The sequence below is a fragment of the Silurus meridionalis genome, chromosome 13 (assembly GCF_014805685.1).
Source record: "Silurus meridionalis isolate SWU-2019-XX chromosome 13, ASM1480568v1, whole genome shotgun sequence".
Lineage (NCBI taxonomy): Eukaryota > Metazoa > Chordata > Actinopteri > Siluriformes > Siluridae > Silurus > Silurus meridionalis.
Genome location: NC_060896.1, coordinates 19,877,718 through 19,901,860, shown reverse-complemented (window position 1 = coordinate 19,901,860; position 24,143 = coordinate 19,877,718). Strand labels below are relative to the sequence as shown.

At 38.8% G+C, this 24,143-nt stretch overlaps 1 protein-coding gene across 14 annotated transcripts in view; it reads left to right on the top strand.

The window, feature by feature from the left end:
* The first annotated feature begins 2,382 nt into the window (after positions 1-2,382).
* Positions 2,383-24,143, top strand: part of ppfia1 (PTPRF interacting protein alpha 1) — a 76,704-nt gene continuing 54,943 nt past the window's right edge. For 9 of the 14 annotated variants that reach the window (XM_046864003.1, XM_046863999.1, XM_046864005.1 and 6 more), the window contains exons 1-2: positions 2,384-3,287; positions 12,889-13,149. In XM_046864003.1, coding sequence (XP_046719959.1) covers positions 12,889-13,149 — 261 coding nt within the window. In that variant the 5' untranslated portion in view covers positions 2,384-3,287. Of the gene's footprint in view, positions 3,288-12,888; positions 13,150-24,143 lie in introns of all 14 variants that reach the window. The other 5 variants (XM_046863994.1, XM_046863995.1, XM_046863992.1 and 2 more) reach the window with 2 other exon arrangements.

Here is a 24,143-nt window from a genome sequence, read left to right as displayed (position 1 = left end):
TGTATAAATCTGGCTCCGTGGGTCCAGGGCCTCACCCACCCTTGACCTAACTGCACATCACTTATGTTGTTGACGCACATCATATTATTCATTCACCCATCAGGCCTGTACAACACATACACTGTTTATGCAAGCGGCCTGCATTCATAATCAGGAGATTTCTAATCTTTAAAAATGTTAAGATTTAAGTTTTTGACTGTGTTTTTCATTATAAAATCTACATTTCATTTAAAGAACTACAAAAACTACTGATTTGTCTCCAATCTGGGTTAAACAGTTGAGTAAGATTGGTACTGATGTGTGTTCAGATTGCTCTTGTGGGCGGGGCATTTCCCTTTACGCACATCCCGTGAGGGCCTGGTGGTGACGTCATCACGCGACGACGTTTCAGGACAGCAGGAATCTGGAGACTGGGGTTGCCAGATTGCTAGTATTTGCATCACAAGAGAGAAACAATACAACAATAATAATAATAAATATTTAATAATATCCAGCAATATTAATAACGCTTATGCTACATACTACTACAAATAATAATACAATTTATAAGATACTAATAAATACTAATAATATAATATTACATTTTATAGCATTTGGCAGAAATTTGGCTTATTGTGATCTATCAATAAATACATCTTTATACTGGGTCACTAGGGATTAGGAAAATGTCAGAGACTAAGTGAATTATCATTCTAAAATCTCCTATTTGGGAATCTTGGAAAGCATACAAATACATACAATACATGCTATCTTTTTATATATGATTATATGAAAATAAAACTTTTGGTTTGGTCTTTGCTGAAATGAAATAGTGAGCAGCAAAATCCTGTCCTGTTCACAGGATGCTACATTGCCAGACTTTAACTTCTACAATAAATAGCCAGAGTTTTATTAAAAAAATCACAAATCTTATTTTTGTTTTATGAGGAATGAAACACTTCAGGATTTCGCTTTGGTGTGGTAACATATCACACCACAATGTTGTGTATTCTTTTTAGTCATCTTGTTTTAGTCCTTTATTACTGCAGCCTCATTGAGTTTCCTAATGTAAGCATTCAAGTTAAATCAATAGTATGTAAAATACACCATTTGAGACATGGCTAGTGATATTTTAGTTTACCCTATTTGGCCAAAAGTATGCGCACACCTGATTATCAAACCGGTATTTGCTATTTCCCCAGACTGGTGCCACACAGGTGGAAGTACATAGTTGTCTTTTCATGTTATAGCATTATAATTTCTCTTCACTGAAGCTAAAGGGCCTAAACCTGTTCCAGCACAACGACGCTTCTGTCTACACAGTGATTTCCACGAAGACATGGTTTGTCAGAACAAGACCCCAATGAACATACTTGGGTTGAACTGAAACATTAACTACACCCCTGATTTCCTCACCTACATCAGTGATACATTAATGCTCTTGTGGCTGAATGAATACAACAAATGATCAATATCCAACTTTTAACAATGACAGAAATCCACAATAAACTCTGCCTTCAGTGGGTGTAAGGCAGCTCTAAACACCCCCTGATCCCAGTTTATTTTCCTCCCTACAGGGTGACGCTTTAGGAGTCTGTATTGATGCACCAGCCAGATTAGGATTAAGTACATTTTCTTAGTTGTCAACCTTCTGAATCTATGTATACACAGCAAATGATTTATTTATTTTTATTTATTTTTATTTAATGCTTCAAACAACAGACATCTACAGAATCTATACAGGACAATGCAAACAATACTAATAACAATAATAACAATAATAGCTTAAATAAGCAATTAAATAATAGATACAAATACATATATAATCATTCAAATACATCAACATGGAAAAAAAATTATAATAATATTTTTTTAAAATCACATCCAACTATAGAGAAAAGACGTACAGTAGAAACATTCATTACATATATAATTATTGTACAATTTCAGAAATCTATTACTTTTCTTGATTTGAACCAATCTAAGAGATTTGATAAATACCTCAATTTCAAGTAAGATATATAAAAAGGAAGGCTGCGATATTGAGAGATTTTGTTTAGGAATAAAACATGAAAAAGTTAACAATGAAATTCACTGATATACATATAGTTTTATTTTTGTAGTAACACATGATATGTTTTAACTGAAAGGGACTGGAAGAATCAAGATGATACCTATATGAAGATATAAGCTTTTCCAGAACTTTTGCGTTTTTTTTCACATTGAAAAAATAAATGGATCATTGTTTTAATACGACTAAGCAAAACAGCATGAACTGTCAACGTATATATATTGAGCCAAAGTGCAATTTACTGTTTTTATTGTATAATTGATAAACATAGCAAATAGGAGTTTACTTCCGCCAGCAGTGTGACGTCGCAGTAGGAGTTTGGAAACGGTGGCTTCAATCTGGCAACCCGGCTGGAGATAACGAGAAGAGCGACCGGGAAAAGGGGCCAACATCCAGTTTTTAAAGTCTCCGAGTTCATCCGTTACGGATATCGGATTTACTGGCGAAAACTCAACCCGAGACGGACTGATTCGAAGGGCAAAATAGTTGGGGGTTGACTCGGGGGGTTGATTGTACAGTTTTTAGTCATCCTTTTCACCCCCCGGACGTTTCCTTTTGGATCAGCGAGCTGCTTTTTCTTCTTCTTCACTGGACGGATCCAGTGATGTGGCTCAAGAGCTCCTAAACAAACTCCCAAACTCCAGAGCGAATTCTCTCCACATTTCACGCTTTTATTTTCCGTCTTTTTTTAGTGCCTTAAGTCCACTTTTGCAAAGAGTAATATTATTAAAAAGGCCCAAACCCGGTGTTTGGTCCGGCTTTTAACGTTAGTTAGTTAGCGAGCTGGCTAAGCTTGGAGCTAACACGGTGCTAATATCTATTTGGGACAAGTGTTGATTTTTCCCTTCTTTTTTTAATATTAATACTATTTATATACGGTTTTAATGACAATGTATTTTTAAAATCTATGTAATAAAACGCGTTACGGTTTGATTCTATTTGACATTTTTTAGCCTGTGAGTTCTGCTTTCTTCTTCAAGCTGGTAGCTAACTAGTGTATCGTTTGGAGAATAATGTCACTGTGGAGTGATTGAAGGAGGCCCCTTTTCCCTGTTCCTGGTCTTCTTTTGGATATATTTCTCAAACCCTTTTTTCATGGATTGGAGGAGGACAACCCGCGATTAAAAACCTGCATTGTAAAATTGTTTTAGGATCTGATACCGTTTATTATTCTTTTTAAATAATCTGAATTCATCTTCCAAACCCTGGCTGAAAGCCCCACATCAGTGCTGCAGAGGTAAGAATCAGCAGGACATTCGTATTAAACAATTTTTAGAAATAATTTGTTTTGTGGTTTTCGATAATACTTCCGAAAGCAAAACGAGTCTTCCAGAGATTGTTTAGATTGATTTCCTGAGAGTTTCTAAATCATTACACGTCATCCTGCACTAGTCTTGAGCTCGACCAATCAAATCCCCCGGGGTCTTGTGTTACCAGGAGAACACCGTTCATTGGTGCATTTTTGAGCTGTCTGTCAACCTGAGCACTTCCTGTTGAAGAAATCGTTTGGAAGTGTTTAATCAACCAGGAGTAAAAAAAATTTTTAACCATAATGTCGATCTGTTCAGATCCCATCAGTGCACGTTGACCTACAGTCTTTTAGGTTGTTTACCTGATTGCGCTGATAAAACCAGGCACTTTCATTCTCTCTCTTTTTTTTTTTCTTCAAACTTTCTGCTGCATCTTAGATACAGTATCGTACGTTCCCATGTGTATATCCGATCATCATGTGCATAGAAAGTATATAAAAATTTTGCAACGTTTTGAGCTGGTAATGCGCTTTAATGTGCAGATCTCAGATTTCTACCTGATTGCACTATTTTACACAATGTATTATAGTTTTTTTTTTTTTTTTTTTTTATTAAAACAAAATAATTTTGGGCTCTTGAGCACAGACCTTTTCCCTCAGTGCTCCAGAGGTGCTGTATTGTTGCTGACTCTGCGCTCTTACCCCCAGCTTTCTGACAAGGGTATATTTTAACAAAAAACCAAAAAACCCTCGTTGCTCACACTTTGCTGTATGTCTGTGAACTTGCTGCTGTCCCATTACAATTTCGATCGATCAAGTTAGTTATCTTGGATATTGTTACCGTTCCCTTTAAAGCCATCCAAACGTAGCTAAAGCCGACAGTGAGAAATCCTCCGCAGTAGGATCTTTCCGCTCGCCTGCATAGTTTTGTTGTGCTGCAGTCACATGTGTTGAGGTTTGTCAGCAGGGTGTGGTGTATCGCATGCAACTGATTGTTGGGTTAATCAATCATCAATGGTCACGTCAACACATCGGTGCTCTTCACTCCCAGGTTCCAAAGGAAATGCATCAACATCTGGAATGGAATCGCAGCTCGGTTCACGACGGCTCCTTTGCAGCCTAGTATCGAATCGTGTGCAGATTTGTATGTAGTGTTAAGTATGTGTCTGCAAAAACATCACCGCTTGGGTTCCGTCGTGGTTCGGAGTGTCACTTGGGCCCATCGTAGAATTGAGGAGGAAGTGGGTACGCAAGAGACTGAAAACTTGTGTATATAGTTACTGTAGTGTAAAAAAAACCCACAGACTTTTTACTGTCCAAGTTATACTATATGCAGTAAAGTATTGGTTTATACCTGACTTTTCCAGCCATATGTGGTTCTTTCCCAAAATGTTCCCACTATCCAAAATTGTATAGGGTTCCTTTGGATGCGGTAGCATGGATTTATTTCGTTCACTGTTCACGACAATGCCTCTGTGTATCAAGCCAGCTAGATGAAGATATGCTTTACATGGCCGGAGTGGAAAATCCCACAATGCCGTTGATGTGGTATTTGTGTAAACACACACACTTATGAGGAAAGAATAGCTGCAGAATAAGGGTGTTTTCACATATGCAGTGATTCGATCAAATCCTGGTGCGCAGTGTAAACGCAGCGATCACACTCGGGTGTGGAACAAAACAACCGAAAGCAGAAAGGTGACACGTCTTCGTCTGCTCGCAGTCGTACTCTAGTGCTGTTGGACTTGCAGCCTGAAAGTGATCTGGGCCTGAATCGAGCCTGGTGACGGGTTGATGTGAGCATTTGCACTGAGGCAAAGGGCAGAGCTGATTGCTGTAGAAAAGTCGTACATTTCCCAAGATATCGGTTGATTAACATAGAGACCATCATTTGGTTTTTATTTAGTAATCTATTAAACGTCCATGTCCAAAGCCCCATGTTTTTTTGTATGTGCATTTGGCAAAGTTGCCTCATATTTCCAACCATTGCCCAGAAGTGCTTCATGTGTGCCGTACATACCACAATGCTTTTTGCTTTGTTTAATCACATGCAGTGAGAAATGAAAACAAGCCAGCTAGCTAAGAAACCGAAAGTGCCAAAGCAGCATTTTGTATTAAATGGCTTTTTTTTCTTTTTTTTTTTTAACCTCATTTCTGTTGGATCACACTTCCACTTTTCTCTTCCTTTAAAAAGGGTTTGAAAAGAGAAAAAAAAGGGAAATATCACAGCACTTCTGCGTTAGTCATGCTGTGTCTATACACTTTTACTACGCAGTGAAAGAGCGCTCTTGTTTTCGCCTGCATTCATCCAGACTCAAGGTGTAAGTTCAACAACGACACATCAAGAGCGTTTGGACTCGTAGCTCTTGGAAATTGATGCTGTGATCATGGTAACGCATACGGGTTCATCTACTATTTCATATCTAAAACCAGACTACACGCCTAAAAAGAAAAAAGGTACTGCAGAACGGCTCTTTTGCAGGTTATACTTGACCTCGCCCCCGCAAAACGAGTCCAGAGTCGGTCCTGGGTGCGGACCCGAGCATTCGGACCAAACGTGAAACGCCCCGTGAGCCTAACCATTATATAATTATATGTGGGAGATTCTTAAAACAACTACACAAGCCGATTTTCTGGATTCACGAACGTGTTTGATGATTCGTGTCAACAGACGGGGTTTTTTGTAAAGCGCTTTATTCTGTGTGTGGATGTAGAAAGGAAGATTGGGTTTGCAATTAGAAATGTGTGTCTAATTAAAATAGGAAAGATTGACGATTTTAGGGTCTTTACACATGTTTATGTTTGTTGCGTGCTCGCAGAGATCTACGACGGAATATTTCTCTCAAAGGCACTCCTTATAATGATGTGGTGATTGTGCCTGGTTAAATTGTGGGGTATCTATTGAGGTCCGCTCTACAGGTATTTGAGGTGTTGTGCATCAATGCTAATAGTGTATCGGAAAGGGCGTGGGATTGGTGCATCTGAAATATGAAATATCTCGTTCGGCACACTTAGTGTGTAGGTATACCATAAACACTATACGGACAAAAGTACTTGGACGCCTGACTTTTATGTGGTTCTTCCCCAAACTGTGACCACGAAGTTGGAGGCCCACAATTACATTGGATGTTTTTGGATAGGGTAGTGCTACATTTTCCCTTCACTAAAACTAGGAGACCCAAATGTTTCTTCATGACAGTGTCCCAGTATGAAGCCAGTTCTATGAAGATATTCTTTACTTGGATGGAACATTTTGAGTGGCCTGCTGTAGAACCACCCTTTTGACCACCTTATTTGGATGAACTGGATGGCTGACTGCGCCCCAGACCTCCTCACCCTACATCAGTACCTGACTTTACTAACACCCTTGTGTCTGAATGAACGCCCGTAAGCAGACTCGGAAATCTAGCTGAACAGGTTATTATAACAGTAAATGAGGAATATATGTGGAAATGGGCGTTCAAAAAGCACACATTTTATGGCCAGGTCTCCATATATTGTACCATTATGTAAACGTAGTGGTGTCTTGGTGTCCAGGTTCCCTTAGGCTGTAGGTAATGATGCGCCAGTCCAGCTTATCATTTTCCTTTTTTTTGTTTAAGAAAAGATGAACTCGCGTTTTGATTTCTGGGAAGTATTCTGAAGCGTGACCGTTTGTCGTCTCTACACTTCCTCCGGATGGTTAGAAGGTGTGGATTATTTCCCTATTACTGCTTCTAACGGTAGTTCACAGGGTTCTACGAACGCTCTCGCGCTAGTAATTGTTTCCCGTGGTGTAAACTGGCACAAAGAGAGAGACCACATAAACAGATTAACACCGGTTGATACGGTGCCGTTTTTGTGTGAGGAGACTCCCCTCTCCCCAGAAGGAGTCTCAGATGTCGGCTCTTTGTAAGAATCACAGCTGTAACATCCTTTTTTTTTTCGGACACGGGGGAGAAGCCGTATTGACTTGTTCACAGAAATAGCTGAGATTAATTTCGTTTTTTCTCGATCCTGGTGCAGGACTGACTATTTATAGCTTCCAACAGGAACTGACGCGTTTCATGGATGTTTCGTGGTATTTATGTACTAGGGGTGTAACGATGCACGCACAATCCGAGTTCCTAACGTATTAAGTGGCGGACCGTAAGATTATATATTTTTTTGGTCTCTGCCTCACTCCATACCGGAAACACGAGTTTGTTTCGTGCGTTTCTTATGTACAGCTTCAAACATTTCTCTTAAAAGGAGAAAAGCCTGACAGTTTCGCATAGCGAGGGAGTGAACGAATGAAAGATGGAAAGAACGAAGCCGCGTTGAATCATGCTGAAAGAAGTAGAACAGTTAAGTGGAACACGTCTTTAGAAAACGTCATATTAAATGTAAAGCCCAAACGGGGTCTAACAAATGTAAACTATTTAATCGAATTTTATTTGTGGGAATTTAATCAATGCAATTAAAAAGGTGCAGCGCATAAATTCAATCCATTTTATTTTTGTTTTAATCCGAGCATGCTTTGAATTTCAAATTGTTTTAAAAAATGTGAACTGTTCTGCACAAATGTTGATTATTATAAACCGAGTTAATAAAAAAAAAAAAGAGACAATTTTATCTTAAGCATTTTTCCCCCCATAATCGTACCAAAATCGAACCGAGCCGTGAACTCTGCGTACCGTTACACCCCTAATATATATTTTAAAAAAGCTTGAGATGTGCTGGAGATATATAATCATCATTGCAGTGGTCAAGGCACCATACCCACCCAGTTATTGATTATTTTACTAGAAAAGCGCACACCATTGTCTTTCATTCCCATCCTTTATTACAGAGGTGAATGTGATGGAGAGGTGAGCACGTGCTAAGCGCACGCTAATCGTTTGATTTGTTGTCCTTGTGGTGCTCAGTTACTCAGAATGTGTGAAATCTGTGTAGACCGGTATGTTATTTTACTCACCCAAACGCAACAGACAGATAAGCAAACTGCAGTTTTTTACGCTGTGACTCGGATTGTTAGCTTTTGCTCAAAGAATAGGTCAAGCTGTCAAGTCAAGTGATGTAAAAATGAAACAACGATAGATCTTGGCCTAGCAAACGACAAGACAAGTGAAAAGGCATCACAGTCCCCAAAGAGCTCACAAAGGATGTACAGGATTATTGAAATGGAGCGATCAGGACAGGGGTACAAAAGAATTTCCAAATCATAGGTGCACATGGAACATTGTGAAGGAGAGGAGAAAACAGCAACTCTGTGACATTGCCAAGAGCAGGAATGTCTCTAAAATGCGAGAGGATAAACTGGAAATGTTTTAACGAGGTGGTAATAGACACGCGAGCAACGTTAAAGGAGCTGCAGGAATAGCTATTTATAATAGAAGGTAATTTTGTGGTCTTCGCATGCCTGGGCTAGGGGGGGAGGGTAGCTAGATGAAAACAAATCGCAACAAACCATGTGTCAAAATGTAATATGGTCAGATGATGTTAAGGTGGAACATGCTTGGACGTAATCCCAAAATCAATTAAGCACATTAGACTCAGCAGTGAAGCACGGTGGTGGGAGCATCATGCTTTCAGGATCTTACCTGGAACTTTGGCTTTCGATAGTTCCAACATTTTTATGGCACAAAACACGCCGGCCTCTAGTCCAAAAAAATGGAATATTAAGACAAATTTCTCGTTCCAGCACAACAACCCAGAGCAAAACACCATTTTAGCAAAGGAAGGGCCTCAGAAGGCGGCGATCAGAAACGACCCAGTCCCATCCCAGATCTAAAGCCGATCAGATAACCTGGGGAATTATTTTAAAGAGGGAGATCCTGTCTCCTTCGATCTGGAGCATGTTTTCGCAAGCAGACGTGAAATTAATCAGGCAAATTCAGACAGTAGACTAGAGTTGTTGTTTGTTTTGTTTCTTTTGTTAGTAAATCACACTTTAAGGTGAAATAATGGTCCATTCTTTTACCATTAGGTTTTATATACCCTGGGGTTTTAACGTGTCCTTTGACGAGGAGCGAAATATGATCTGTAGCGTTTGCAGTGTTGAGTTACTTCAGCTGGACCTCGAACACAGTGGCCCAGGAGAAAGCAGCTTTACAGGTTTGGCTACAGATGGCCGTGTATTATTGTGCACAGGTGAGCATGGAGCACGCCGATTGGTTCGTCCGACACTCTTGTTCAGGTATCCTGTCGGCTCACCATCTGCCACTCCTTTTCCTTGGAATCAAAGCTGTGAAGTAAAACCCATCCCCCCTCCCGCACCGAAGCGCTAGCGTAAATCTCTCAGCGTTTGACCTCCTTACGAGCGCACAGGCCGTCCACCGAGGTAAAACGAGGTTACATTTTCCCCTCATTCTCTCCCTGTCATTTCATTCCATCTCTCTGTGAGAAGTGCAGGGGGATGTGATTGCGCGAGGACATACACAGCGTACCAACACTCAAAATGCTGCATGTTAAATCACAACCTGTTTGCTGTCCGAATTTTGGTTCTGGAGTTAAATGAAGCTGAAAAGTAAGTAGAGCTTATAACCACCAGTGTCTGAGTCTTCACTTTGAATTCACTTGATCCCTTGATCACTACATCAGGTACAGCTTTCAGATTTAAAGATGTCTCATGGTATTGCATTAGAAGATATTATAGTTTATAGAGGTTATCGTAGGTAGTGTGTGTGTGTGTGTGTGTGTGTGTGTGTGTGTGTGTGTGTGTGTGTGTGTATGTATATATGTATATATACATACACACACACACACACATCTCCAGCCTTTTTGTGCGCGAGGGCCCCCGAAATCAATTCTATTGGGCTTTGTAATGTGTTTGATGTGTATAACTTAAAGAATATTTTAAATGGTTTAATAATCGCTTTAATAATGTTCCTATTAATATGTTCACCGTTCTTATTCTCATATTCTCATGTGGTACACTTAATGCCACGATGCCCCATATATCTAGCGTCTTGATGTGCAGTGAACTGGATATTGCGATTGTAGATACTAGGGGTGGCACGGTACATGAAAAAAACACCCGAACCGTTCGGTTCGCTTGTCTCGGTTCAGTTCGTGTGTGCGTTGCACGGTTCGACGCATGCGCAATGTAGCCCCGTGCTCAGTTTCGCCTCAGACAGTTTCGCGTGAACATACATATAGACAGTAAAAGTTGAGTAAGAAGTGCTGCAGCAATGGCAAGTGGAGGAGATAAGCGGAGTTGGCGGATGCGCCCGCGTCGTTTAAATCCGGTGTGTGGGAACATTTCGGATTTCATGTTACTAACTTACGATGACAACGGAAATAAAACAGTAGATAGAACTGCGACTGTGTGCAAGCATTGTGCAAAATGCATTCAATATGCTAATGGCAACACTTCTAATATGACGGTTCATTTGAGAAGACATCACGCCAATGTGTCGATACAAACAGCACAAACAGGAAAGAGCCGGTTAGGAAACAACTTCTACAGTCCGCAGCATTTAAGCAGCCTCTCAGTGATAAGTCGGACATTGCAATAGCCATAACTAAAGCATTGGGGATGTTTATAGCAAAAGATATGCAACCGTGCAGCGTGATTGAGTGTGAAGGATTTCATCAGCTGATGAATGTACTCAAGCCGCGGTTAAATATTCCCTCTCGCCAACACTTTTTTTTTTCTTTTCCTTTAAATAAACGAAAAGCATGTCATCATCAATGTCTTCTCTCTTGCTGTATCAAAATCTCACCTAGCTTTTACTCAGAGATGGTCCCAATAACGTGCTTAAAGTCATGTAAAATTCGGTTAGTGCATGATTACATTACAAAAATGTTAATACTGTAATTAAGCTAATAAGCTATAGATCAAATGCTTAATGAAATTTTTGGATTGTTGAAGATTAAAAGAAAAAATAACAAGAACCGTACAGACCCGAAAACCGTGACCCTAAAGTGAGAACATAAGCCTTGACCCTAGTATTATCAGGTACTTTTTGAGTTTATAATATCAATATCACAACGTTTCACCCTGTTTTGATGAGTATTCCAGCTGTGGTAGCAAATGTTGAGTTCCGTAATGTTGTTGATCAAACAACTGAACATTTATCAGCATATTGCAGCGAACTGCAGAACAGTGGTCCTGTGGTAAAGATTATTTTCTACCACTGAAAATAGTGTGAGGCACGGTTATCTTATTGTGCTGAGAATATACATATAAATATTTGTAAGCTGCTTTGTGTAACTGTTTGTTTCATTTGATCTGAATTGTGGCCATGTTGAGATTAATGGTGAGGAATATATAATACACTATATGGACAAAAATACTGGGATGCCTGTTTTTCCAGCCATATGTGGTTCTTACATATAGTGATATAGTGTACATGGGTTGGAGTGGACGATCTTGCACAATTACCTCAACCATGTTCAACAGCTTTGGGATGAATTGGAACTGCACCTCAGGCCTCCTCACTCTATATCAGTACCTGACTTTACTAACGCCCTTGTGGATGAATGAGCACAAATCTCCACAAGCACGCTCAAAAATCTCGCTCATCACCTTCCCAGAAGAGTGAAGGAAGTTTTATCAGTAAATGTGGAATGGGATGTTCAAAAAGCACATACAGATTTTATGGTCAGGTGTCCAAAAAGTTTACTCCATACTGTGTACACCAGGGGTCACCAACCTTTTTGAAACTGAGAGCTACTTCTTGGGTAGCGATGAATGTGAAGGGCTACCAGTTTGATACATGCAGTTTTCAGTTTGATCTGAAATAACACACTTGCTCAATTTACCTTTTATTATGTTATTATTAATAATTAATGATATTTATCTATGTGTAGACACTGATCATGTTAATGATTTCTCATAATAATTATCAACAATGATTTAACAAAGTAGGAAACAGCTATTTTTAGAAAAAGCCCGCAGGCTACTCGTGGTCCTTGTGGACTACCTGGTGCTCGTGGGCACCATGTTGGTGACCCCTGGTGTACACCGATCAGGCAAAACATTAGGAAACTGCCTAATATTGTCTCAATAGATACTGACCATGGCAGATCAGGAACGGTTTACAAGAGTTGCAGTTTTGGAGAAGCTTTTGGAGAACCTTGCCATCACAATGTGACCCTAGTCAGAGTCACTTAAATCTTTACGCTTGTCCATTTTTTTCCTGCTTCTGACACGTCGACTTCGAGGACAAAATGTTCTCTTACTGTTTTACTGCGTAACGTTACAATGTCATAATGATCAGAATGAGCAACTTGTGAGAGAATGTAGGTGCACTAAACAACTTTACACAGCACGAGTAAGGGTTTAACGTTGTGTTCCGTGACCTTCGTTTTTTTCTTTGTAGAGCTTCCTACGCTCTGGAATGTAGAGGGACTTTGGAACAGCATTGTCGGATCATCAGTTTTCCTCGTTTCATTATCGATCTAGCCTAGACATGTTCTCAAATAAAACTGCAGTAAACGCATGGCCAAATGTCAACACCACCAGGAGATTTATTTATTTATTTTAGGAACTTTCCTTTATTTTACATGTAAACGGATTCAAAATTCAATCGTACATTGAATATCGTGATTAATGGCATGCTTGAGGTCACACTACACTTTATGTCTTATATTGAATGTCTTGCTTTGTCCTTTCCTGTCCTAGATGATGTGCGAGGTGATGCCCACCATCAGCGAGGCGGAGGTGGGAAGTAATGGCGGTGGCCGCGGCTCTGGGTCTCCCCTCCAATCGGATTCGGAGGGACATTTTGAGTCTCTGATGGTGTCAATGCTGGAGGAGAGGGACAGGCTCCTGGACACGCTGAGGGAGACTCAGGAGAACCTGGGAATGACTCAGGGCAAGCTGCACGAGGTTAGCCACGAACGAGACGCCCTGCAGAGGCAGCTCAACTCCGCCCTGCCTCAGGTAAGAACAGTCAGGCTTCCTACGATTCGTTCGTGACTCAAAGTGGCTGTTTCTTAATGAAAGAACTCGCATGATTTTATCCTCTCAGAAAAGCACGAGTTTGTTGAGCGCGTCAAGCAACTTAAACACAACGGTATCTTCCTTTATATAAAACCGCAATAATCCATGCAGAGTATACAATTCAATTAGTTATTTACCAATAAATCTGTTTGTATTCAATCAGAAAAACGAAGCCCACTGATTTCCCATCTGTTGGATCCAGGTCGTAAATTCATTTATTTTGTAACAGTTCATTCTTTCATTCATTGATTGAACTAAGCTAAAGTGTCTGCGACTGGCTAGTGATACTCATGACAGCAGCATGGACAGCATCGTCAAACCCGTGACGGTCCGATGAAATCACAAGCACATGTTGTACACCGTATTGACAAAACTATTGGGACACCTGACTTGGTGTGTGGTTCATCCCTGAATTTTTGGTGCAAAAATTGGAGGCACACGATTAGATATGATGCCTTTGTGTGCGATAGCATAAAATGCTTCCTTCATTACATCTAGGAGACCTAAACCTGTTCCTGCATGGCCCCTGTGTACAAAGCCAGCTCCTTGCCAGGGTTCACTTTGTGTCTTAAAGAGCCAAACAAAAAAAAGGCTAAAATCTCAATTGTAGGCCTTGAAAAGTCTTAAATTTGCTGTCCTTGGGCTTAAATACTTTTAAACGGGTCTCAATTTTTCGGATATTGATGTAATGCTCATTTCAATGCTCCCACCGCACTTTATAATGTTTTTTTGTTGGTTTGTTTAGTTCTTTTTTGTCTTGTCAAAATCTTATTTGCTTTTTTTTTTCCACCGGAAATTGAGACATGCAACGGCCAATCAGCTTTCTGTTACTGGCGTGAATCTCTCTCTCTCTCTGATTGTAACACAGACATTAAAACTTTTTTATTTTTCAGCTATGGGGAAGTGCAAGTTTAGAGATGTGTGTGTTCCTGATGTCCTGAAAGCACCCGACTTTATTAACACCCTTATGGGCGAATGATAACAAATCTCTATGAGAACTCTCCGTAATCTAGTGGAACATCTTCCCAGAAGCGTGAAGATTATTAGTAAATGGGGACTAATGGGGAATGGATGTTCAAAATGCACCTACAAATCTCATCCACAAAAGTGTTTCGTGTTGCGTTTTGTTTTTCCCGTCATTGTTTGCGTCTAGTCGGCAGAATACCGAGCAGACAGCGTATCTCTGAGAGCGGAAAGAATTACATAACCCGCTGATACATTTTCTCAATCAGTGACTCTAGATATCATTTTACCATTTCATGCAATTTTTCATAAATCTAGATGAAAGAAGTCACTGTCAGTGTAAACGAGATCACAATGATCAGCTTTTGAGAAGTGTGTGTGTGTTTTGAGAAGTGTGTGTTTGTTTGTGTGTTGCACAGGCCTGGTTAAAGAGCACGGGCAAACCACTTCCTTTCTCCTTTGCCACTTAAGCTATTTAAATCAATAATTCCCAAGGCTTTCGTTGTATTCTTTTCTTCCATGTTGTTTTCTTCCTTTTTTTTTTTTTTTTTCTTCTTTCCTTTTCTTTTCTTCAGCGGTTTCAGAAAGCTCAGCCTCAGGGCATTTAAAAAAAAAAAAAAAAAAAAAGCTCCCTCCTTGTCTCTTTCCCTCCATCCTGAGGAATTCCCACACATTCCTGAGCTCGAGACTCTGAAATGCAGGGACACCTCACACACACGTGTTTTTTTTTTTGTATTTTTTTTTTTTTTTTTCTTTCTTTTTCTCCCTGCCTAAAAGGCTGAGTTGTGTTTTTTTTTTTTTTTTTTTTCCCCTGCTATAGTTTAAATTTCCTGCCAGAATTGTTCTGACCTTTCACAGAATGTAACTTAAATGACTAAAAGAAGGCACTTCCTGTGGATAAGGTGTCACAGAGATGGTGTAATTTGTGTAATTTGGTGTATCATGTCAGAATGTGTTCCTGGTAGCAAACCAAGCCATAACTAAGACGCCTTACAATACATCGGCACGGTTTCAGCATTGCACCTGGATATGTAGCCGACAGTCAGGTTTTACTCCATTGTCCACCAACAGTACAGAGATAAACAACATGAAAGCACTCTTGTTGTTGTTGCGCTACAGTCCCTTTCAAGAGCTGCTTATCAAAAGGGGAACGCAATTACAGAGTATTATAAACTTTCAAATCTAAATCTTAAGCTTTGAAAAGTCTTAAATCCGCTGGTCTTAAATCATTTTAAACAGGTCTTAACTTTCCAATGACCATGTAATGCTACCTGTAACATGTTACACAACATGGTGTTGTCGTTCTTTCTTTCGCTAGTCCAAATATAATTCGCTGCATTACAACAACAACAGAGATCAACATGCAACAGCCAATCAGCTTTCTCTGGAATTGTACAACTTATTTTTCACCTATGGGGAAGTGCAAGTTTTGTGATACCTGACTTGAAAAAATGACTGGTACTTGATTAAGGTCAGTATTGTGTTTGTGTGCGTCTTTTTCTTTTTTTTTTTTTAAGGTAGTCTTGATGAAACCTGCAGAAGTCCTGAATTAAAGGGGAGCAATTGTGCACAGAAAAAGTGGAACAGAATCCAAAACTTAATATATATTTAAAAAAGAAAATGCACGTAGTTCCCCAATAGTGATGGCAAGCAAATACCCGTCAACCACGTGCTGTTTTGTTTGTAGAGTACATTTCATGTTTAAACTTGAATATAGATTTGGTTTGTGCAATGAAATCTTGATTAGGGGCTCAAAGGTGGTGTTCTTTTTAGTTTGACAAGGTGTCTTTAACAGAGAAACAGCTGTTGAATAGTTGTGAGATTTGGCACATTGATTGGACAGGGTTTTAGGAACATTCTGACTGAAGTTTGGGTGAAATCCCGCCAAGGCTCTAACAGCACTATTGGGTCAAATTTGGGCCTAATTTAAAGTACGTTTATGGTCATAACTTTAACAGTGTGTCCGTAATTTAAAAGCCAGACTTCCCTTCATTCCATGAGTCAAAACGAGTTCAGTATCCTGAAAGCAACCTTTTTTTTTCCTTTTTTTTTGCTACTCCTACAAGATTTGTCCAATCACCATGAAATATAGAAAAACGTCATCACAGTAAACTCGGATCCCAATCGGATTGCTTGTAATAGACCAACAAACCTGTATCTCTTGGTAGACATCTTCAGGACCATGAACCAAGGTCATACAGCAGATTTCATGACCGCACCATGTACTTGTGAAAAGTCCCAATGGCATGAGAAAACTGCTTACGTCTAGCGCCATGAGACCATCGTCTCTTACAGTCAGGGAATTCCACTACTGTTTGTGATCAAAACATGTAGAAATTGTTCTTGAATTCCTTTGTTTGAAGGTCTGGCTTTGCTTTCCAGTGATTGGTGAATGTGTTTGGCCCCATGAAAATGCTTCTTGCACCTTTTTTCAACACTGATCTCCCTCTGTTCTTTCAGTTTCAACTATTAGTTCATTATATATTTATAATGATATCTTTGTGTTTAATTGTTATTGTTGTTTTTGTAGTTTAAACATCAGGTGAGAAACAGTATTGTAATAAATGTGAATTGTGAACGATAGATAGATAGATAGATAGATAGATAGATAGATAGATAGATAGATAGATAGACAGATAGACAGATAGATAGATAGATAGATAGGAGTGTAAGGGTACAATAAATTCACACGTTGGTACGTAGCTCGGTCACAGTTTGTGTTCCATTTCGGTACCGCTTAGACCAGGGCTGGGCAATTAATTTCTATAGGGGGCCACATGAAAAATCTGAACTGTGTTGGAGGGCCAACCCAATGATAACTTCAAATTAATTCTGCTCAATATTAATTTTCTCCCATTGTAAAAAAGCAGTAAATTATATATTTTGATAAGCTAATAGTAGGTAAAGTAATAAAGCGAGTAAAGCAAGTAATACACAGTTTAAAACAAAAATAACATCACTTTCATTTTATTTTTAACTTGTTAACTCTCACAAATACTAAAAGTTTTTTTTTTTTACAACTTTATGCAAAAAGCACTAAGTGCTTTTGATGTTTTCAGTTTATTTTTACTTGTTCAGTGAGAAAAATCCAGTCTGAACAAGTGCACTGAAATCTGGCTGAATGTCTGAGGTGGCTATGCGAAGGACAGCTGAGAGGTGATTATCAGTTATAGAGGATCTGTATCTGGATTTGCAAAGTTTTGTAAGAAGCGTTTGTTGAGTTTGCAGCTTAGCTAGCAAAGCCTCCGACTCCTTCTTGTGCTCTTCGTCAGATAAGCTCTTATATTTCTCCTCGAGTTTGGTCACATAGTGGCGATTCAGATTGTAATCCTTAAACACAGAGACTTGTGTACCACAAACTAAGCACACGGCTTTACCTTTGACTTCTGTAAAGAAATATTTAGCAGTCTTGTTGAAAACGCAGCATTCAGAATCAGCATTTCTTTCTTTTTTTTTTTTTTTATGTGAGCCGACATTTTTTGGGGGGCCGGGGTAGCTGGCTAGCATCACCTGTCGCAGACAGACAAAGATACGTTTGACCATACGTAAATAACACGTCATTGTTTTTCAAAATAAAAGCAACACAGTCATATTGCATGCAGAGCATAAATACTTGTTCATTTGTGTTTATGACTGACATACCACGGGCTGGACAGGGATGCCCGTAAAATGCCCAGGTCTGGTTTAGAGGAAGAAATGCAATGCATTTAGTTGCTGGTGTTTTTTTTATTAATAGTTTATTATTATGAACATTTTTGTTAATAAGTTCAACAGTTTATATTTCTAAATCAATTGAAAATAAAATGCCTGCTCGGTTGAATAATATACTAAACAATATTTTATAATATTTACTACAAAACAAAGATATAAAAACAAAATGAAATAAATTGAATTTTTGCAATACAATTTATTATATTGATTTGTATCAATTTGTACAAATAAAATCGATTAAATAAAATTAAAATAAAATGGAAGAATTAAATGAAGTAGTTTACATTTGTTAGACCCTATTTGGTTTATTAATTAAATTAAAAATAATAATAAATACATTTCAAGGTTTAAAAGCGAATCGAAATATTCCTCCCCAGCCTTTTTTAGTGATTTGGCTTAAAGCACAGTTTATACCCTTCCCTTGTTTGAGAATGGGACAGAACCCACAGTTCTTGCTCACAGTTTTTGCTGTATGCACAAAAATTTGTCCCGGTCTGCTGTGTGTTTTATTCTTTTCACGTTCATTTTTGATTATTTTATTTATTTATGTTTTTTTACATTCTTCCAACATCTCATTCATTTTAATTCATTGTGTTGCCCAGGCCAGTTCCCAGAGGAGTGTGTGTGAGTGTGAGTGAGAGATTCTCTTTAAGCTTAATTGGCCTAGCTGGACATTTTTCCTGTGTGCTTTATGGTTTGGATTAAGTGTGTGTGTGTTTGAGAGAGAAAGAGTGTAAGAGTAACAGCTTTGCTCTTAGTGTTTAACCTCAGCCAGCACACTGGATGCATTGAATCTGTGGGAAACACATTTAACACATTTCACATGATCCCATCTTTTCGTTTGCCACTGAAAGAGAGGATAGAGAGAGCAGATCTTTTTAGCCTCGTGTGTGCCGTTTAAGAAAGATTTACTGAAGGAAACTAGACATATAAGGATGCATCCCCTTTGGCTGAGTGTGTATGTTTCGTTAGGGGCTGTAGAGAGTTCGCTTGCGGGACTTTAACTCTATAGTATTGTAAGGACAAATAAATATGTATATGTGCGTTTTCCAAAGGTTCCTAAGTTTTACGGCATTTGGCCGTAAACTTAAAATTACCATGGTTCCTCTCATTCATGATTTCATGAAATATAAAAGAAAAAAATTGATAGAAACCATTACTCTGTAATCTGCTTAGCTAATGTATTTTTCTTTTGTAGTTCAATGAGACTACAAGTAAAGTAAGAAACAATTGATTGTACAATAGAGTTCAATGCAAAATACAGTGGTGCACGTTAAAAAGAGCTATAAAGGTGCTGATGTAGGTGAGGAGACCTGGGGTGCAGTCAGCGTTCCAATTCATCCCAAAGGTGTTCAGTAGGGATGAGATCAGAGCTTTATAGCAGGCCACTCAAGATCTCCAAAGCATGTAAACCAGATCTTCATGGAGCTCATTTTGAGCACAGAGGCATTGCCATACTGGAACAGGTTTGGGCTTCCAAGTTTAAGTGAATGCAAAATTTTATTATAACGCATCTAAAGACGTCCTGTAGAATTGAGTGTCTTTAGCTTTGTGGTAACAGTTTGGAAAAGAACCACATATAGCAGGAAAGGTCAGGTGTCCCAATACGTTTGGCAATATGTGTGTGTGTGTGTGTGTGTGTGTGTGTGTGTGTGTGTGTGTGTGTGTGTGTGTGTGTGTGTGTGTGTGTGTGTGTGTGTGTGTGTGTATTTCTAATACTTTTAATTGTTTATCTTGGATAGAGATTTCTGGAATGTAGTGTATTTGGGGAAAAAAACAATGAACATAATCATTTGACCTGTGCATTTTCACAAACTAAGCCCAAATAAATAATTTATAAATAATTAATTCTAGTAAATAATTAATCACAGCAATTTTGGGCTTCGGCTCATAAACCATTCGTGGGTGGAAATCGATCTCAGTAAATGCACTCTGTTTAAGTTCAGGCTGAATACAGCAGCGTGCCTCATTCATTCATTCCATTCATTCACTTTGCGATCGCAATAACGAGTGTTTGTTTTGTCGGGCCATGCAAATTTGTTTTCTTTGATGGCAAGTATTTTTTTTTCTTCCTCTCGCCATCTGTAGACTCAAAATGCTTGAGGTGCTCGCCGTAAGCTCATGACGATCATCTATATTAGCAGAAATCACTAATAGCTTTGTGATAGCTGGAATCTATCAATATAAAACAAATTTAATGTCTGCCGCAAGACGTGTTCCATTAAGCTCTTTAGATCAGCAAAAATAACTGGTGTTACAGCCATAATACACCATATGGACAAAAGTATTGCGACACCTGACTTTTCCAGCCATATGGATTTCTTCTGGACACTGTTACCACAATAAATTGGGGGCACACTTGGATAGGAGGGTTTTCTTTTTGGATGCAGTAAAATGAAACCTTCCCTTCACTTGATTAATCCAAACCTGATCCAGCATGACGGTGCGTCTGTGCAAAAGCCAGCTCCATGAAGATATGCTTTACATGTGGTCGAAGTGGAAGATCATATGTGGCCTGCTATAGATCTCTGACCTCAATCCTACTGAACACCTTTGGGATGAATTGGAATGCTGGCCGCACCCCAGGCCTCCTCACCCTGCTTTACTACCTGACTTTGCTAACACCCATGTGGCTGAATGAATCTCCAAAAGTCTCCACGAGCACATGCTCTAAAATGGGGATGTTCCTGTCAATGAATCTCACCTACATAATGCAATCTCAGAGACGCCTCGATAAGTTGCGTACAGCTGAAAAGGTCTGTTTTCAACTCTTTCCACAATCTGTATTGATTTCAGAGAAAAATCTTACCAACTCTGACCCTTCTCTTTGTTCCCTGCAATGGAGGTATGAAGAGTGAGAGCCAGCGGTCATTACTGAGACCAGCTGCTGTAGAGAGTGACTGTTCTCTCTCTCTCTCTCTCTCTCTCTCTCTCGCTCTCTTTTTTTTTTGCTCGCTCTCTTTCTCTGTCTCTCTTTTGTTTGCTCTCTCTTTCTCTCTTTCGCTCGCTCTCTTTTTCTCTCTTCATCTCTCTTTCATGCTTTCTCTCTCTCTTTTGCTCGCTCTCTTTCTCTCGCTCTCTCTTTTGCTCGCTTTTTCTCTCATTCTCTCTCTTTCGTGCTTTCTCTGTTTCTCTCTCATGCTTTCTGTCTCTCTCTCTCTCTCTCTCTCGTGCTTTCTCTTTTCTCTCTTTCTCTCTATCTCTCTCATGCTCTCTCTCTCTCTCTCTCTCTCTCTCTCTCTCTCTCTCTCTGTCTATCTGATGTTTGTTTTCTATTAGAGTTTAATCTGAGTTTACTGTAGGTGTACAGTTGATGTCTATAAGCTATAAAAGCATTGATAAAATGTGAATTTTCTTATTTAGTCAAATAAATAAGTTACTTTCTCACTCTGAACACTTGGATTATTCCCGTGTTGCTGTACAGCGAATCGGCCAAGTGACTCCACAGTAATATCTGTGATATGCATTAATTCATGGGTTAAACGTGAGGGATTTGTCTGTAGTTCGTGCCACTGTGTAGGCTGGATGTGTGTTTTCTTGTCCTGTCCTCTATTTTTATCTGTGAACGTTCTTTCAGAGCATCACCGCCCAGCTTTGTCTGTGAGACAACGACAACAACAACAACAAAAAAGAAATGACAACAGTAATGTGCCTCTGTAGACTCTCTAAAGAAGGGTATTAATGAAGCTTTTTGTGCAGATAAACCCAAATGGACATTTCCCATGATTCTGAAGCCTTTTTTTTTTGTTGAATTTTTAATTTGTACACAACAGAGTGGTGTGATCTGACCCACAGCTCAAAGCAGAGGAACCTGGTTTACAGTCGACACGATCGGGATTTCCTGAGCAGCATTGTTCACACTCGTGGCATATCAAAGCAACCAGGACTGCAGCTATCGATTACTTTAGTGGTCGAGTATTCTACCGATTATTCCGTCGAGTAATCGGATAGGAAGTGCTTTTTATTTATTAAAGAGCAATACTAAATATGCAAGAGAAAATAAGACGGGTCTCTTTAAAAGAACAAGTCAATAGTTTCTTTTTTAGAAACATTTAAATTTTTATACATTTTTATAAGCGTATAAGAATAGCGGTAAAAACTAAACCCATTTATTGCATTCAATAGCCAAATTACATCAAAATACAAATACAGTGCGTTCAAAAAAGTCTCTCTGCAGTGGGAAACTCATAATTATTCTCACTCGTGTATTCATTTATTTAAATCTCGCAGAGTTTCCACGGATTTATCGTCAGCTTTAAAAATGTGCTCCACTATTTAATATAAATAAAAATATATCAAAATCAATTTCAAATGATAACCGAACTGTACTGTTTTTTCTTCATGTTTTAGTTCGAAATGATCCCAAACTTTGGGAACTTTCTGTTTCTTTGGTCTGAATTTTCTTCTTGGCCCCTGTTTTCTCCTCGGTCCTCCATTTTTCAACAGTGTTACGTGTCCAGTGTCAGTAATAGAGGTTAGTGGGAAAGCCAGTGCTCCATGTGTAGGTAAATGGACTAAACAAAGTATCAAAGCAAATCATTTTTGTATGAATTACCTGTAATTCGAATTGAATTCATTTTTGTGATCGAGTTATGAGTTGCCGATTATTCCATAGATTAATTCAGTAATCGGATAAGTACTTTGTTTATTAAAGAGCGATAGAAAATATACAAGAGAAAAGACGGGGCTCTTAAAATTAACAAGTCATTAAAATAAAATTTTTATTGCTGAAATTTCATACAAGAATATTTGTGAAAATTAATCTGATTTAGTGCATTTAATTGCCATTTTACATCAAAATGCAAAAACAAATATAATATATATTATACATATAAAAACATAAATATAAATCTAGTTCAAACTATAAAAAAAAAAAAAAAAGTCAACGCTACTTAAACTTAAAAAAGAATACAAAAAAATAAGAATCGTTTCAGCCCTAAAAGCCACATCCATTCGTCAGCACGTTAAAGCTGGACAAAAATCCTGTTCTATCAGGTTTTTGCAGTTTTTATACACAAACATGTAACTGGACATAACAGGACAAATATTTTAATTTTAATTTGCTTAATAGTGTGCAGTGCTGCTTAATCAAAAACATTTTCTCCCTCAATAAACAGAAATGTAAAAAAAAAATTAAATAAAAAAAAATAAAAAATTCAGCATTTGTCAGTACTGATGTTGCACCGCTTTTGATTTTATTTAATTATTAATAAAAAAAAAACTTTCTTAATTTCTTGTTATTACCCAGATCTGCCGATCTGTCGGAAAGGGTTAAGTTTGTCGGAACGGTTAAATAAGCGCCGTGTCGTCTCTTTGGCCACGCTCTCTTCAGCTCTTGTCTGTTTGATGGATCTCGCCCCCCTCTCAGGCTGAGTGCACTTCCCTAAATGGAGTGATCAGAATTACTCAGTCATCAGATTGAGCAGCTGCAGAAACGCAAACACCTTTTTCTTTTTTTGTTTTTGTTTTTTTTTCCCTCTCCAGTTTGCTGGTTCTGCCTTTATATTTTTTGGCGACACTAACTTTTACTTTTACATACAACCTTCCCTGCATGTGTAAAGGCGCATTACCCTGAATAAAAAGAGCACATGAGATTAAAGCAATCCGGAACGATTTCCGATCGCGTAGGCGAACGTTTCAATCTTAACGGACAGCTGCTGGAAGCTCCGCCCCTCTGTGTTAAATCTCATAACAGCATACATATGCATTTGAAAGATAAACATGTAAATCTAGAATGCCTTTTTTTTTTTGTTTTCGGAAAAACACACCCATGTGGACTAAAAAGCCTGGATTCTTTACTCCCATCTGACTTCCGTGATGCTTTTCATTTGTATTTTTTTTCCTGAAAGATGAGAAATAGATCTCTTTTCCTGTCAGTGTAAACGGAGACTATATGGAGTTCAGTAAAGCGAAATAAAAATCGATTAGTCAATATCAATTTCTCGAAAGAGAAAAAGAGAGCGTTTATTCCCACAGTAGGCCAATCAGGCCAAGCCATCAGCTCTGGATTTAAACTACACTACCCTGAAAGTCTGTGGACGTCCGACTTAAAGATTCCTACGTGCTTTTTGAACACCTCATTCCACATTCATCCCGATTAGCTGGTAATAATATCTAGGAAGTTTGGAGTGTGGGTGTATAGAGATTTGTCCTTTTGACATCCACAAGAATGTTAATAAATTCAAGTGCTGTGAGGTCAGAGCTCTAAAGCAGGCCGCTCAAGATCTTTCAGTTCAAACCATGTAAGCTCATGGAGCTCA